The sequence below is a fragment of the Ambystoma mexicanum genome, chromosome 12 (assembly GCF_040938575.1).
Source record: "Ambystoma mexicanum isolate Mex_15411 chromosome 12, UKY_AmexF1_1, whole genome shotgun sequence".
NCBI lineage: Eukaryota > Metazoa > Chordata > Amphibia > Caudata > Ambystomatidae > Ambystoma > Ambystoma mexicanum.
Genome location: NC_090936.1, coordinates 995,370,920 through 995,387,487, shown reverse-complemented (window position 1 = coordinate 995,387,487; position 16,568 = coordinate 995,370,920). Strand labels below are relative to the sequence as shown.

The window sequence follows — 16,568 nt, the reverse complement described above, 5'->3', positions numbered from 1 at the left end:
ACTTTTCGGAAACGTAGTAAAACCTTTTCTACTCACCTGTAAAGACTTGAGACAGTGTGTGATCTTGGGCATATTTTCGCCTGGCTCCCTCTAAAGCGCCCGAACTAAATTTCCTTGTTCCACCATTGTCTGCCTTTGCTAACCTTATGTGAAAAGTGTTTTATCTTACTGCTCTCTTTATTTCTGCCTTTTCCCTCCCTTTTTAAAAACTTGTTGGAGTACCATCTAACGTTAAGCGCTCACCTCTGGTTGGAAATAAGTGGTGTTAACTTAGAACTGTCCAACAAATGATTAGGGATGTACATATGAGTAATAGTAACTGTGTTTTGACCTTCTTACCTTTTCTCTGTGCTAGTGTAATTTATGAGTGTGTCTTTAATAAATAAGTTTATCCTTTTACACCTAGCTCTGGTCAGTGTTTGTTTGTACTACTGTACCTCTGTACCTATTGCGTATCCTCTGTATACTGCCTAACTCTTCTTGAGGGAAGTCTGACTGCTCAGCCACAGCTACCACAGTGAATCTGTGTGGTGCAGACTGCTACCAAGTGGGTTTACTGCCAACACCTGTAGTCTTAAATCTTTTGCAGTGGTCCCAGAGGGAACTGCACAGGTTTCTGCCTAACACTGGTGTACAGCGGTGGGATCTGTATGGAGTATACACTTTAGAGTACTTTTGAGATACCTTAGTGCAACTAACCACAAAGCTTAAGCACAAGAAAGAAAGAGTCATTTTTAACCTGTCTACTATGGAAAGTTATAGTCAAGAGTCCCTTGCTACAAAAACTGCTGATTGTCTAAGACTTCTCTGTAAGCATAAGAATCTCATGACTAAAGGAAAGAAAATGGAGCTAATAGAAAGGTTGTTAGAAAACCAAAGTCTGGATGATGGTTCAGAGGAACCTATCACTCCAGCAAATGTAGAGAACAGCAATGAAATTGATATTGAACAAAATATTGATGATCTTGGATCAGAACCAGAAGAGGAGGATGAAACTGTTGTAGATAGTCCCTCTAGGCCTCCGTCTGCTCTACCAGCTGTACCTACTGGACCTTTGCCAGGTCCCACATTTAGTCCTCAATACTTTGAACTAGAGAAAATGAAACTTGAATTAGAGTACAAGAAACTTAATGCTCAAACTGACAAAGAACTAAGGCTAAGGGAAATGGAGCTCAAGTATGAGCTAGAAATGAAGAAATTGTCTGTTGAGAATGCTTCTCTCTGCCTCCTCTAGAAGTTCCAGTCCTAAAAGACCCCGGATGCCTAAGGAATTGATTGGTATGTATGAGCCAAAATTGGATGTGTTGGATTGGTTGTCTCAGTTTGAATATAATCATGGGCTCCAGAATATCACAGGAAATGCTTTACTTACCTGGTTGTTCTCTAGGCTTCCCCCTGTTGCGACTGAGGTGGTAATGGAGTTGGGGGAGGAGGATAGGCAAGAGTATGAAAGTGTGAAACTAGCTTTAATAGCTAGGTTTGGGAAGACCCCTTCCCAGTATCTTAGGAGGTTTAGAAGCCTCAAAAAGCATGATGGTACCCCTTGGGCTACCTGGGTGTGTGAAGGGTTGAAAAACTTAGAGGGATGGATTAAGGGTTACAAAGTGAACACTTATGAAGGAATGAGGAATCTTGTAATGTTGGAGTCAATCTATGATGCCTGCTCTCCTGAGCTCAGACAGCACTTGGCTGATTCACAGGAATTAGATCCTAGGAAACTAGCAAAGGCTGCTGACTTGTGGGTTGCCAACAGGGCTACTCACAAGGATTCTGGGGCAACTCAGAAGAAGGATGAGGGAAGACAGCCTAGGAAAGACTCCAAAGAGAATTCTAATAATTCTAATTCCAAAGAGGGCCCCAAACCAAACCATAAGGGTAAGCCACCTGGAAAACCACAGCAGAGTAGTATACCTTCTGGTGCTAAACCAGAAGGAGGTCAGAACAAGCCTCCATTCCAAGGGGCCTGTTATGTTTGTAAGGCTACTGACCATGTGAAAGGAGATCCCAGATGCAAGGGTAAACCTTCAGGGGTCCAGCTTGTCTCCTTAGCCTTCGCTCCAGAGGAGGAAGTCACTATGGCAAGTGGAAACTTTCTACTACTGGCTGATGAACCCACTGGAATCTCAGCCAGTGTTTCTTTAGTCTCTCTGGGGTTGTGGGAACAACAGAATTTAGATGTGTATAATTCTATCCCAGATAATACTAAAGAGTATTATAAGGACAGTGTCCATGTGAATGGTCAGGAGACTCCTGCCATCAGGGACACTGGGGCCAGCATAACTGTGGTGGATGAATCGTTTTTCAAGGCAGAGGATGTTGCTAAGGCACCCAAATGCCTCACCAAGTTAGCTGGAGGGCCTGTGCAGATGTGTCCCCAGTTACCAGTTCTCATCCAGTGTAATGATATGGCTGTAAAAATACCTGTCAGTATACAATGTGAGGTGCCAGGAAGGGTTCTGTTGGGAAATGACCTGAAAGCTCTTGGAGTTGTGTCACATACCCCCAGACCTCCTAGTAAAAGGTTACAGGAGCTCACCAAACCTGCAAGAGAGAAAACCCTGCGAGGTTTATCTCAGGAGATGACAGAAATCACTCCTCTCCCACTGGAGCAACTTACTGCAGTAACTACCAGATCAGGAGCAAAGGGGCAACCCAAGACTCCTAGAAGAAAACCTACAGCAAGCACTCCAGTGCTTCCAACAAGGACTTCCCCGAGGTTGTCCAAAGTTACACCTGTAACTCCACCTCCAGCTGAGGCTGAGAGGGAGGTACAACCCTGTGTGGTTGAACTAGACTCTGAAGAAGAGCTAGTAGGAGGCCCAGAACTTATTGGAGACCTGGACCCGGCTGACCATCCTGAGCTGCAGTCTTTACTGGCAGAAGGTGGACCCAGCAGGACAGCTTTCCGTAAGGGACAAAGAGAATGTCCAACTCTGGAGGGTCTCCGCCAGCAGGCACCTTCTCAGGCTGATGGGCAAGAGCCTGGGAAGTATAGGTTACATTGGGAAGATGGCCTCTTCTACAGTGAACCAACTGAATCTGAACCTGGAGCCTACCAACGCCTGGTAGTGCCCCAAGAGAACAGACAACAGTTCTTGCAACTAGCCCACGAGATTCCTTTGGCTGGTCACTTGAGTTTCAAGAAGACCAAGGAAAGGCTCTCCCTCTACTTTTATTGGCCAAAGATGGGGGCTGAAGTAGATAGATATTGCAGGAGCTGCCATACCTGCCAGACTTCTGGTAAGGTTGGTTCCAAGAATGTGGCACCTTTAGTGCCCCTCCCAGTTGTGGGAGTCCCATTTGAGAGGGTAGGGATTGACATTGTTGGTCCCCTTGATCCCCCAACCTCCTCAGGCAACAGGTTTATCCTTGTTGTAGTAGACCATGCTACTAGGTACCCTGAGGCAATTCCTATGAGGACTGTTACAGCTCAGGCTGTGGCTAAGGCCCTCCTTGGTATCTTTACCAGGGTTGGGTTTCCTAAGGAGGTGATCTCTGACAGGGGATCAAACTTTATGTCCAACTACATGAAAGCCATGTGGAAAACCTGCGGAGTCACCTACAATTTCTCAACCGCCTACCACCCTCAGACAAACGGGTTGGTGGAAAGGTTTAACAGAACCATGAAGAGCATGATCGGTGCTTTAGAGGAACCCCTTAAGAAGAAGTGGGACCTTCTACTGCCATGCCTTCTCTTTGCTTATAGAGAAGTCCCTCAGGAGGGAGTAGGTTATTCTCCCTTTGAACTTCTCTATGGCCATCCAGTCAGAGGCCCATTGGCCCTGATTAAGGAGGGGCTGGAGAGTGCTCCTTCCCCCAAGCCAGTCAGAGTGACTGACTATGTGATAGGTCTCCGTAGGAGAATGTCACAAATGATGGCAGAAGCAAGTGACAACTTGAAAGCTGGCCAAACTCTGACCAAACATTGGCATGATCAGAAGGCTAACCTGGTTGAGTTCACTCAAGACCAGCTAGTTCTAGTTATGCTTCCAACAAGGCAGAGGGCCTTGCAAGACAAATGGATGGGACCCTTCAAGGTTGTGGGAAAACTTGGAGAGGTCAACTATCTGGTGGATCTGGGCAACCCCAGGGAAGCTCCCAGAGTCTTCCACACCAACCGCCTCAAAGCCTATGTCTCTAGACCAGAAGTAGGAGCATTGCTTCTAGCTTCATCAGAAGAGGAGGAGGAGAGTGAAGCTCTACCTGACCTCCTGAGAGGCTTACCTTTGGACGAAAAGGTTGAAGGAGTTAATCTCTCTTCAGATCTGACCCCTGAGCAACAGGAAGAGTGCAAAGCTATGTTAAATCAGTTTGCCTCCCTGTTCTCACTTTCACCAGGCTTGACCCCTTGGGGACAGCATGAGATACTCACTGGTGACTGTCTGCCAGTCAAAAGCAGAGGGTATAGAATGTCAGAACATGTCAGAACCCACATCAAAGGTGAGGTCAAGAAGATGCTTGATCTCGGGGTAATAGAGCCCTCTACTAGTCCATGGTCTAGCCCAGTGGTGTTAGTACCAAAGGCAGGATCCAAAGAGTTGAGATTCTGTGTGGACTATAGAGCTCTTAATGCAGTCACCAAGACTGATGCCCACCCTTTGCCAAGGACAGATGAGTTGGTGGATAAACTTGGTGCAGCCAAGTACCTCAGCACACTGGACCTTACGTCAGGCTATTGGCAAATAGCCCTGACCGACCATGCCAAGGAGAAAACTGCATTTTCTACCCCAGTTGGCCTATACCAATTCAAGGTTATGCCTTTTGGACTGAAAAATGCACCTGCAACATTCCAAAGGATGGTGAACCAAGTTCTAGCTGGGATGGAGGACTTCTGCATGGCATACTTGGATGACATTGCAGTCTTCAGCCACTCCTGGGAGGAACATGTGACCCACTTAGGACATGTTTTGCAGGCTCTTGAGCAGGCCAATCTGACCATAAAGGCAAGCAAATGCCAAATTGGTCAGAGTAAAGTGGTCTACCTTGGGCATGAGGTAGGAGGTGGAGAAATAAGGCCTTTGCTCAGCAAGATTGAAGCTGTGCAAAATTGGACAACACCTACTACTCAGACCCAGGTGAGAGCCTTCTTAGGCCTCACTGGGTACTACAGGAATTTCATTGAGAACTATGGGACCATAGCTTCTCCCCTGAATGTGATCTCCTCTCCAAAATTCCCTAAGAAGGTCAAATGGAATGAGGAATACAATCAGGCCTTTGAAAACCTGAAGAAAGCTCTCTGCCAAGCTCCAGTACTCAGAGCTCCTGACTACCACCAAACTTTCATTGTACAAACTGATGCTTCCAATGTCGGTATAGGGGCAGTTCTTAGCCAACTGGATGAGAAGGGTAGGGAACACCCCATTTGCTTCATCAGTAGAAAACTGAAGGATCCTGAAACAAGGTGGGCAACAATCGAAAGAGAATGCTTTGCTATTGTGTGGGCACTGAAGAAGTTTAGGCCATACTTGTATGGTTCTACTTTTGTCATTCAGACTGACCACCAACCCTTGAGATGGTTAATGCAAATGAAAGGGGAAAATCCAAAACTATTGAGATGGTCAATCTGCCTCCAAGGGTTTGATTTCACCATTGAGCACAGGTCAGGGTGTCACCATCAAAATGCTGATGGACTCTCTAGGATGTATGTCATCGACTAGAGGTATGAGGTTCATCCAGGAGTGGATTAAATCCTCCTGTCCCTTAGTCTGGGGGGGGGGGGGCGAGTGTTAGGGAGAATTCTCTGTTCAGGCTGAATTTCCTAACCTAGTGAGTCCCCCAGCAGCTTTGCTGGATTTTTTGGGGTTTATTTTTTCTCCTGCCAGGAGTGAGACTCTTTTTCCCTCACTCCTGGACATGATTTGAGAGTGTTTTCTGTGACTTGTTATGTGCTTATGGGCTAGGGGGTAATTTTCCCCATAGGCCATCATTGGTTTTTGGAATGTGTGTTACACAGCACCCTCAGTGCAGTAACACAGGGGTGTCATAGAGACCCCCACACATAGACTCCACACCCTGGGACTGACTACTGTCTCCCTGGGTCAGTAAAGTTACCATCAACTTTACTAGTCTAAACTTAGGAACTTAACCAGTACAAACCATCTTACTGTGGAAGTACTGGTAGGGGCAATTAGATTGCCCCTGGGTCTGTTGTCGAGGGGGTACTGTCCCGTCCCCCCTCGCCGAGTTCTGGCTGGTGGCAGTGGATACCACGGAAATATTCCACCGGAATATTTCCCAATGGGATTTCCCATTGTTTTTAATGCACCACTTTTTGGTGCAATGTTAAAGATACCGCCGGGTTATTTAATTAAAATAAATTCACCGGTTGAGATTTTTCGCCAGAACTCGCCACCAAAATGGCGTCTAGGTTCACTTCAGTAACCCTGAACCCGAGTCGAGCCTTTGTTCCACTTTTGGCGGGCTTCTGCACAGAAGCCCTCCAAAGTGGTGCCATTCTGTCTGGGTACCACAGGGGGTGTGGGAGGGGGTTTAGGCACCCTGGACTGAGTTGCCTTGCCAACTCATGTCGCACTCTAGTGTGATTGGCCCAAGTGGTGAGCCACCCCGCTCACCACTTAGCATGTTTGAGTGACAGCTAGGCTGCATGAATGGGGGTTTGCTGCATAAAAGCAGGGTTTTTGGGACTGGTTCTTCAGAAGTCGCCACAGGACCTAAGAAGCCGAAGAGGGAGAAGCTGAGCCGACCTGCCAAGACGACACCACCGGTGGAGCCCTGCAGAACCGTCTCACCACTTTTCCCGACGACAGAGGAGATCTCCCGCCGGAGAGTCTTCTTCCCTTAACTGGTGGGGACAACCAGTTGTTGCCTTCTTTTCGCCGTCCCGAAGCATCTCGCGGCCGCCTGGCCTGTGCCAAGCACTCCGGCAATCGGAATACCACTTTTTACCTCAACCGCGGAAGAGGGGTAAAATCCTTTGTGTGCGGAAAACTCCACGGCTGGCCTCATCCCTGGTAGTGCAACGACCTTCAGCTTTCCTCCACGTCGAGATCATCTCTTCCTCTGGACGACGCCGCGACTTGCACCCACTACCAGGAACGACTACCACCGCTGGAGGATCCTTTCCACTTGTAAAGGTACTGTGTTCCGCCTGGCCTCCCTTGCCACCGATTGTACGGGGTAGATTTAGTCCTCGGCTCTCGACCCTGGGTAGGCCTGGGACACCCTAACTAAACTTTTCGGAAACGTAGTAAAACCTTTTCTACTCACCTGTAAAGACTTGAGACAGTGTGTGATCTTGGGCATATTTTCGCCTGGCTCCCTCTAAAGCGCCCGAACTAAATTTCCTTGTTCCACCATTGTCTGCCTTTGCTAACCTTATGTGAAAAGTGTTTTATCTTACTGCTCTCTTTATTTCTGCCTTTTCCCTCCCTTTTTAAAAACTTGTTGGAGTACCATCTAACGTTAAGCGCTCACCTCTGGTTGGAAATAAGTGGTGTTAACTTAGAACTGTCCAACAAATGATTAGGGATGTACATATGAGTAATAGTAACTGTGTTTTGACCTTCTTACCTTTTCTCTGTGCTAGTGTAATTTATGAGTGTGTCTTTAATAAATAAGTTTATCCTTTTACACCTAGCTCTGGTCAGTGTTTGTTTGTACTACTGTACCTCTGTACCTATTGCGTATCCTCTGTATACTGCCTAACTCTTCTTGAGGGAAGTCTGACTGCTCAGCCACAGCTACCACAGTGAATCTGTGTGGTGCAGACTGCTACCAAGTGGGTTTACTGCCAACACCTGTAGTCTTAAATCTTTTGCAGTGGTCCCAGAGGGAACTGCACAGGTTTCTGCCTAACACGCACATCTTGGTATCTCTTCTAAAATGGCATCAAGGAAAAAAGCATCTAAACTGCTGCCATTGTTTCTTGAACATTACAATATTTGAAGTCATGTTTGGCTTTATGTGCTTCTTTCAAGCGATTTAGAGACTGCAAATGAGACCTGTTGCACAAATAAGAGTTTGCCAGCCCTTCCTTGGCGTACTGGAGAGATCTTGGACATAGAGAAGGAGAGGTGCCTACAAATGTCCGAGTGAATCTAGATGCCCAAGAATCAGGAGCATGTTTGGCTTCTGGCTTCTGTTCCAAAGGTTCTATAAGTAACAGTACCCAATATTACGATACTATAAAGGCCAAATGACTAGTTGTGATACATTTGTATTAACATATCCATCGATTATAACCAAGAAGGGATGGGAGAACACCAAAAGTCAAAAGGAAATGTGATACTTTGACTATTCGTGTCCATTTATTTGGTGCAATAGGTTTAATGCGTTCTTGAAAATGTCTTACTGTCCTTCAAAGACACGGAAGACTAAACAATTTAACAATCTTTACATGTTTAATCTGACAAGGTACAATCCATTATCAGTGGGGTTTCCTAGTGCGGCATGGTGGAAGAAAGCAAAAAAAACTGTCTAAAAAGGACAAATATGTCAAGGTGTGAACAGCTGAATTCAGAAATATGGGACACTTGCAGATTTCCTTGTTAGGATGCCAAAAGAAAATCTAATCATGCACCATAACAATATTTGGAGTGGCGGAAAGAAAAGCAAGGATGGAAAAACGACAGGATGCAAGGTGGGGAGGAGGCAGGGAAGGGCACACCGAAACAAAAGGCAGAGTAAAGATATACAACTTTACAAAACGCTTGCGACAGTAATTTGGAGGTGTGGTGCAACAGTCATCGCTATTACTGGACTCACAGGTAATCTGTTTCATCAACCTATGAGGAATTAAAGGCTAGTTTTTCTTTGACAAGACCTGAACGGGTGAAGTGCCGCAAGTAGCTCACAATGCTGGGCAGCAGATGCCTTAATTTACAAAGCTAGCTATTTGATTAAAGTGTACTGTTATTCCAATATATGAGAATAGGCAAACATACCAACAGCAGAGGTTTCTGGAATTAATCTAAGCTAATGATAACATTTGCAGTTACTTATGGTTGCTACATTTTGAACAGTATTTCCGGCTAATTGCCTGACACTGCAGCTGGTAAATATTATTTTACTTCACCGTATGTGATCAATACTCACCAGTTCAATGCCTTGCGGGAAAGGGTTATCTTCCCAGTCCTTTTCAGGAAAGCGCTGCAGGATCCGGCCCTGGCCTTCCCCACAACCTAAATCAAACAGAAATGAGGAATTAAACAGTGTCACGGCAACTGGCTTCCTTCCTTTTTACCAAAATATAAAGAAGAGTAAATGCACTGCAGAGGAACACTTTAGTCATGGCCCCCCTGCCCGCCGCCAATCCGGTTGAATGGTCCAGAAATCGGTGACAACTTAGAGCACTCTGACCCAAAGTCTACACACTACAGCTACATCAAGCAGGTTCACATGGTGCTCAATACAACCACATAGCACAGTTATATTACTGCAGGAACAGCACTTCATCCAAGACCCGAAAAATACTAGTGAATTTCTACCTTTAACAGTTGTGGAGAGGTGTGGCAGGGCTTGGTTTGGGGATGGAGGAGATAATCTTCCACTCTTTGCCCCAATTGCACATTGCAGTAAAGATGTAGCAGTGAAAGGGCAGTTCTCAGGTTGCAGAATACTAAGCATACCACACTTAGTGCTGGAATACGTGGGTTGAGGTGCTGGGCGCACCAATGGCTCCGTGATATATTCCAGGTTCGCTGGGTTGGCAGACTTGATGGATAGCTCTTGAAGGGGTCATCGAACCGCATACTTTGGACACACTTGGAATATTGGTTAGTGGCGACACTGAGGTTTTGTTACGCAGCTGTCTCATTAGTCAATTAACACCTTCTCCTGGTTTGAGTGCCTAGGCAAGGTTGGGTGCGCAGATTTTGCGCTGCAATTGAGGTCCATCAACCTATAACACTGCGAGCCAGGTGAGTAGGCCAGATAGTGATGCATCATGCCTAAGGGGGCTCAACCTAAGAAAAGTGGATCCATGGACAAATTTGCGAAACCCACCCCGAAGCCTGCGGAAATGGCTGGCGAAGGCGCAAGCAACCAAGTGCAAGCTGAGGGAGTACTGCCCTCACCGCCTATCGACCTCCAAGTAGTCATGACCATCGTGCAGCAAGGATTTGCCACTGTCAATGATAAACTAGAGACAGCATTACCATCAGTGTCACTACTGTTCGCGCTCAACTTGAGAAGGCAACACCGCGGATTATGGAACTGGAAGAACAAGTTACTTACCAACTGGTAACATTCTTTCGACTGGATGTTCCTCCAACGTATTCCTCATCTTTGACATGTAATGTCCAGCTTCAGTTGCTTTGGAAAACTATTCGGTAGAGAGCGCCCTGCGTCGAGTCAATGTCCCTTGGCCATCAACAGAGGTTATATATAGCACGCACAGTGCCAACTGGCCTCAGTTCTGCTTTTCCCCTCCTTGTGCAGCACCAGTGCCCATAAATACAATAAATACAGACAACAGTACTCAGCCTTGTTGGGTTTGGGCACTGTAAACACACGGGAGTAATAGCCCTCCCCTTGCTACTGCAAGGGAACAGGTTCCACTGCTCCGAGGTCTAGAAGTTTATGTGCCTCGAATCTGAGGGAGGGCAACCCATTCTGTTGAAGAGGAGGGTCAGAGGGTGGGGTATGAGGGAGGGCCAAGTGGAATGCTGATCAGGCGGTGGACAAAACCCATTGGTATTCTGTGATGGTCTGTCAATCCTCCAGATGAGACGATATTCGTCCTACCACCGGAGTCTTGTGAGCCTGATAGAAAACTTAATTTAGATGGTTGATCAGTGGTGGTACCACCTATTGCCGAAGAGGAGGCTGGTGACCGAGAGAAAAACCGGCTACTTGGCTTTGCTGCGAGGCCCACCAGTGGGACCTTATACCCAGCGTGCATGGGGCTGCTGGAACCCTCATACCTGAGAAGGACCTTGTTTGGGTCCCCGACCTCAGAGTATAGGTTGCTTTAGCTGGGTTTTTGCAAGGACCGTCAAAGATTTTGCCATTTGCGGGCTTGCCTTTGTTTTAGCGAGTTCCTCATTAGTGGAGGAATGAGACAGTTCTTTACCTTCGACAGGAGGATCAAGTGCTTTGTCCTGGATCTCCTTCGAGAACTGCGTACTCCAATCATAAGGCCCCGAGCGGAAGTAGACATGATGGGCCGCAGCCTCCAGCAGGTCTTGAGCCAGCATTCTGGCATCAGAAAAGACGTCTTTAAAATCTTCGAGCTTGTCAAGAGGAATACATGCCTAAAACATGCCTGAAACTCAGCAACCTCCTTCCACAGCTTGAGATTCGCCGCTGCCAGGATGACCTTGGTGTTCGCCTGTCGCAGCTAGAGAGCAGAATTAAAAAACACCTTTCCCCAATGGCATCAAGACGCTTGTCCTCCTTGGAAAGGACTTGAGAATCTGCTGTAGAGGATGCTGAGGACAGCTTAGACGGGACCGTAGTTTCTGCCACCATCGTTGATGAAGGTAGTGGACATGCAGTCAAGGGTATGTCTTCTGATGAGTACCTTCTAGCGACCGTCACTTAAATGAGGTTTTTCTAAGTCCTTGCAAGCTTCAGCTAGCACATTCTTTTGAAGGAAAAGGCCTGTGCGGTTTTGTGTTGAGTGTAAAAGCTCCTGAAGGTACACCTTGCGGAGCCAGAGTCTGGGGTATCGGAATATCTAGATACGCCATTACATCCACAACCCAGTCATGAAAGGCTCTGACAGAGTGGGGCGGGTCCTCGCTATGCTGGTCCGCTTGATCTTCATCCTATGAGGTGGGAACAGAAAACTTGATCCGCAGCACATGGCACCTCAGAGTCTGTGGTCAGACGTGACTGTACAACAGGAGTGAATTATAGATGAAAGTGGAGGCAGTCGTGGTAGGGGAGGAGTGGCCGGCACTACCGGAACCTGCTGAACAGTTGCCGGAGCAGGTTGTGGCTTGAGAGGCTTCGGATACATTTCTTTGAACAAATCCTTAAAGTATGCCTTCATCGGGTCACAGTGCATAAGGGCTTGGAATTTGCCAAAAGACTCTTCCTCAGAGGAAGGTCTAGGCAAAGGAGTGGGTAGAGGCCACACTAAGGGGGCATACCCCCAGGATTGCAAAGAGACTGGTTGCCAAGAAGCCCACCACCAGAAAACAAGCACGCCAATCCATTGAAGGGCAGAACAGATTCCTATTGTCCACATTGCGTGGAAAAGGCTGCTCAACCCCAAAAACAGGCCCCTCGGTACCAGCCGTTGAGAACGTTGGTGTGAGCGGTAGTCAAAATGTCCGCCTCTGTGTGCTGGTCCGCCATTTTGTAACTGCCTGAAGTGTACTGCGTCACAGGTGGTACTGCGTCACAGGTGTCAGTGAGGCCATTGTCACCACAGGGGTATTAGGGGACTTTTTATCCATTTTAGCCTTGCAATAGGGAACCTCAGCAGAGCCGATGCTAGCAGATCTAGAGCGCTTTTGAGACCCCTTAGATTTGGATGAAGAATTAGCCCTTGGTGACGGAACCTCGGCAGTCCCAGTACTTGAACATTCAAAGCGTTTGCCTTCCTTCTTTGCCCCCTCAACAGGATCGGTTTGAAACAGGTTTGTGGGAAGGCATAGTGTCACCGCCCCTAGCCAGACCCCTCGGAGGGGGCCCCTCAATCTTGCTGGTTTTAGTAATAGCCCTAAGTGCAACCCTGGTGCCTTTAGTCGCTGTACAGGAAACCTCAAGACTAGTCAGGGGACCTCGGAGCAAACTCTACAGGTTAGATACCTTTAGGGACACCTCAGGGAGAGCTCTGGTACTAAAGCCACTCCCAGAAGCAGAAGGTCCCGGAAGGGACTCCCCTGGCTGGAGTGCCCTGAAAAGGAAGGAACTTACTGGACGCTTCCTTTTTTCTTCAATGAACTGCTGTAAATGCGGACAAGGAATCCGTTTGAAGACCACCTACCACTTGGCAAGCCGACGCTGGAGTGCACGGACGGAGAAGGAGTCGCAGTAGAAGCAAGAGTCCCACCGGTGTTCCAGTCCCAACCACTCCAGACAGAGAATGGGGATCCGCCCTTGCAAAACGATGTTAGCATGAAGAACAGGACACAAACCCCAGACGCTCCAGCATAGAAGCAAGACAGTAGACCATGGAACCGTAGCAGGAATATGAAGGACAAGGGAACAAACAGAAAAAATTCCTTAAGATGCAAGTGCGTCTGACCTAGAGAGAAAAGGACTGAAGGGCGATGCAGAGCTCAGGAAGGTGGGGCTACGGTCACGTGCGGTGGCCCCAGGTAAGAATTAAAAAAGCCAAAAAAAAGTGTGCTGGTGCGTCCCAATGGGATGCAATGTCCCAAAAGAATGGAGGAAAGGAAGGACGCAGGAGTATTCCTTGTACATGAGGTATTCCCCCGATTGGGCGGGGGGGATGTGTGATGTCCTGAGGTCAGATGACGGTACTCACCTTTTCAATGAACTAAGGAAATCACAGCACTGTTAGGCATCAAGCACTACATGTGTTCCATATAATCACCCCCAAGCGAATGGTTTTGTGGAACAGATCAATGGCCTTCTCAAAAGCAGGCTTTCGAAACTGTGTTATACTCTGAAAAAGAACTGGGTCCATTGCCTACCCCTGGCCCTGTTCAATTTGTGCGCTCAGCCCACCAAAGACCATCACCTCTGGCTGCACAAGATAGCGACTGGCCGGCACATACAGAAACCCATCGCCCATGTGAGGCGAGCATCCGATGCCCATAGGGCTGCGACAATTCTGAGAGAAGAATTCAAGGCTTATTTAACAAATCTAACACGTGCAATCAAATGCGTATAACAAATCGCACCGCTCCACCCAGACAACGCCCATAACACTATGGATCAGCCAGCTGACAACTCCCACCCAAACACTGTTGCTGGGGGAGCTGGCATGTGTCAGAAGTGTTGTAAGAAAATAGAACAATCCCTAAAAGGTCATGTTTTCAACCCCCATCGCTATGAAGGGGCTGCAATATTGGATACACCTCTCAGACATTCGCAAGGTCCCTCTGAACTCTACAGAGGTTCCCTAAAAACCTAGCACAACCAGCCTACCACACCTAGCTTAATGCCGTCTATATAAATGCATGTAAAAAAAGTTAAACATGCATTGCTGCTAAAAGCATAAACTCTGTTGTACACTAAACAAATCTCTCCCTCCCTGTGCTTGTTCTCTTTAGAGGTGGAAAGATGAAGAGTTCTACATCTAAATTGTTCAGTGAATATTGAAAGAAATGTAATTAGTTCTACTAGGAAGTATTCATATGACTACGGCTTGCACTTCACGCCCATCCTGTTTACTTTTCTAATGTTTTTGTTAGGAATACACTGGGGGATACCCTTTATCTAAAAGAGGGGGAAGCGGAAGGAGCGTAAATGAAAACACACACTTTAATATAACTGAACCAAACCTGAAGAGGAACCTGAATATGAGCATGAATGAAAGCAAACCCTTTAATTTAACTGAACCCACACACACGACTGTATATATGTATATCACGTCCCAAGCAAACACCAGTACCCGTCTAACTGCATGCACAAGTAGAATGTTTGAGATATTACTTGCAACTATTAAAAACCTCTTTTGTAGCCTTAACAGTATTGGTAACGCCGCTACAACTAAAAGGAGTAGGTTATCATGACAGGATGAAAAGACAAGCGTGCAACCCCAAATAGGACGCATACCATGGCCTAGGGCTGGATGTGGTCGAAGATATCCGCCACCCCGAGAACTCAAACAATTGGTACTCCGACATGAGCGCAGTGGGAAGGCGAACCACCAATAGCAGTTGTTACATGAGCTCGTTAATACCACACACATCAGGGGCACCCAAGGTTCTAGTACCACAAGTACCACCAATTATAGAGGCGCAATGCCCGATTCATCTTGCGCTATGTAGGCTCAAAGGCACTTTCAAGGCACGCAAAGTACATTTACAACTCATCGATTCAGGCAGCCAGAAGTGTAAAACCAGTCTGACCAACTGTCTAAAGTACCCCCATTTGGTGATTGAAGGAGCAAAGTGCATTAACAAGTGGCAAGAAACCACCCTCACGTGCCGGGCCGAAAGGACTCCTGGGGATTCTGGCAAAAACTGTGGCCCTCCTCGCACAAACGTGGACAGAGCACGTCACAAAACTGACATGGATTGCAGCAATGGAGAAACCAGTGAAAAAGCATCACGAAAAGACTTACGAACTGTGTTTTTTCAGTGAAGGAATGGTCTTTGTTGGCTCAAATGAACGATGGAATAGTATTAATCTCAGATCTAAAAGGCACAGCGGCACTAATGGACTACTACTGGGTGTGTGGCCAACAAGCGCACTTGCACCTCCCATCCTCATGGAGGGGCTATTGTTTGCTAGCTACGCTACAATCAGCCCTGTTAGTAGTCCCAGAAGAACACTTGAAAGGGGGGCCACTGCCCGACGAAGCACCCACAGTGCCTTCAGACCATCGCAGCACAACGTACACTGCCACCAACAGACTTTCGCATTCTCCCTGAGAAAGAGCCATATGACCAGCTGTGGAGAGGAAAAAGAGCATCAAACTATCTCCCCAAAGACTCACCCGAACTACTCAAACAAATACCGGCGGAATATAAACTTTGTACCACAGCAGAGAAATTGTTTGCATCCTTACTCCTACCCAGTGTGCAAACACAAGCCAATGCCAAATGGCTCCAAATTGCACACTGGAACTGATCCAGTTGGCAAACGACATCTAACAAGGGAACGTCATAAGAGTCAAGCTGTGCGCCCTGACACTGACGACGATGCATAACAGGTATGTCCTGGACATGCTGATGGCGATGGAGCGTGGTGTGTGCAAAAAGATCGGGAGTTCATGTTGCACATTCGTACCCTCTGAAGATGCCAAGAATGGGACATTGTCGCACATGTTATGTTATGTTACTTGCCATTCATACAGTGCTTTATATATCATTGGTAAGACCTCAAAGCGCTGGTAGGTTGAACGCCCTCGGGAACTGTAGTTCAAGTCAGTAGAGAGAGATAGTGTTGTATGGTGCGTGTGTGCACCGGATATATGTGCAGCTGGTGTAGTTGTTGGATGATAGCCGTTTCCTAGCGATAGGTGTGGTGCTGAAGATATCAGTTGGATGTGTGCAGTCTGGTGGGTGGACACCCAGACTGGGTTCTGGCTGCATTAGGCCCGATGAACGACTATGTGAACAGATAGACCGGAATGTGCTCCGTTAGCTGTGTTTCATTGGGGTGATGAGGTGTTCATGGGTTTGTTTTCGTATGTGAACAGCTAGGCCGAATTATCAGGGGTATAGCTGTGTTCTAGTTGAATGATGGTGTATAGTAGAGAGTAAATGTAGTGGAGTGGTATGGTGGTTATCTGTGAAGCGCCCGAGACCAGGCACGTGACATTTGTTGACAATTGTATTTCTAATTATATACGACTCAGGCTAATGTTCACGATTTCATCTCCAAGTGTGGCACTTGCTACCGTTCACAATATCATCTAAGAGTTAGGCATGCTGCCAGTTCACAATTTCGTGGAAGTGAGGGACATGCTACCATTCACAGTTATCTAAGTGAGGGAGTTGGTAACATTCATAATTCTA

General features: G+C 47.1%; 1 protein-coding gene across 10 annotated transcripts in view; it reads right to left on the bottom strand.

The window, feature by feature from the left end:
- SBF1 (SET binding factor 1) overlaps nucleotides 1-16,568 on the bottom strand; it is a 2,512,102-nt gene that overhangs the window by 2,289,961 nt on the left and 205,573 nt on the right. For all 10 annotated transcript variants that reach the window (XM_069629502.1, XM_069629505.1, XM_069629506.1 and 7 more), the window contains exon 2: nucleotides 9,055-9,140. In XM_069629502.1, coding sequence (XP_069485603.1) covers nucleotides 9,055-9,140 — 86 coding nt within the window. The remainder of the gene's footprint in view (nucleotides 1-9,054; nucleotides 9,141-16,568) is intronic.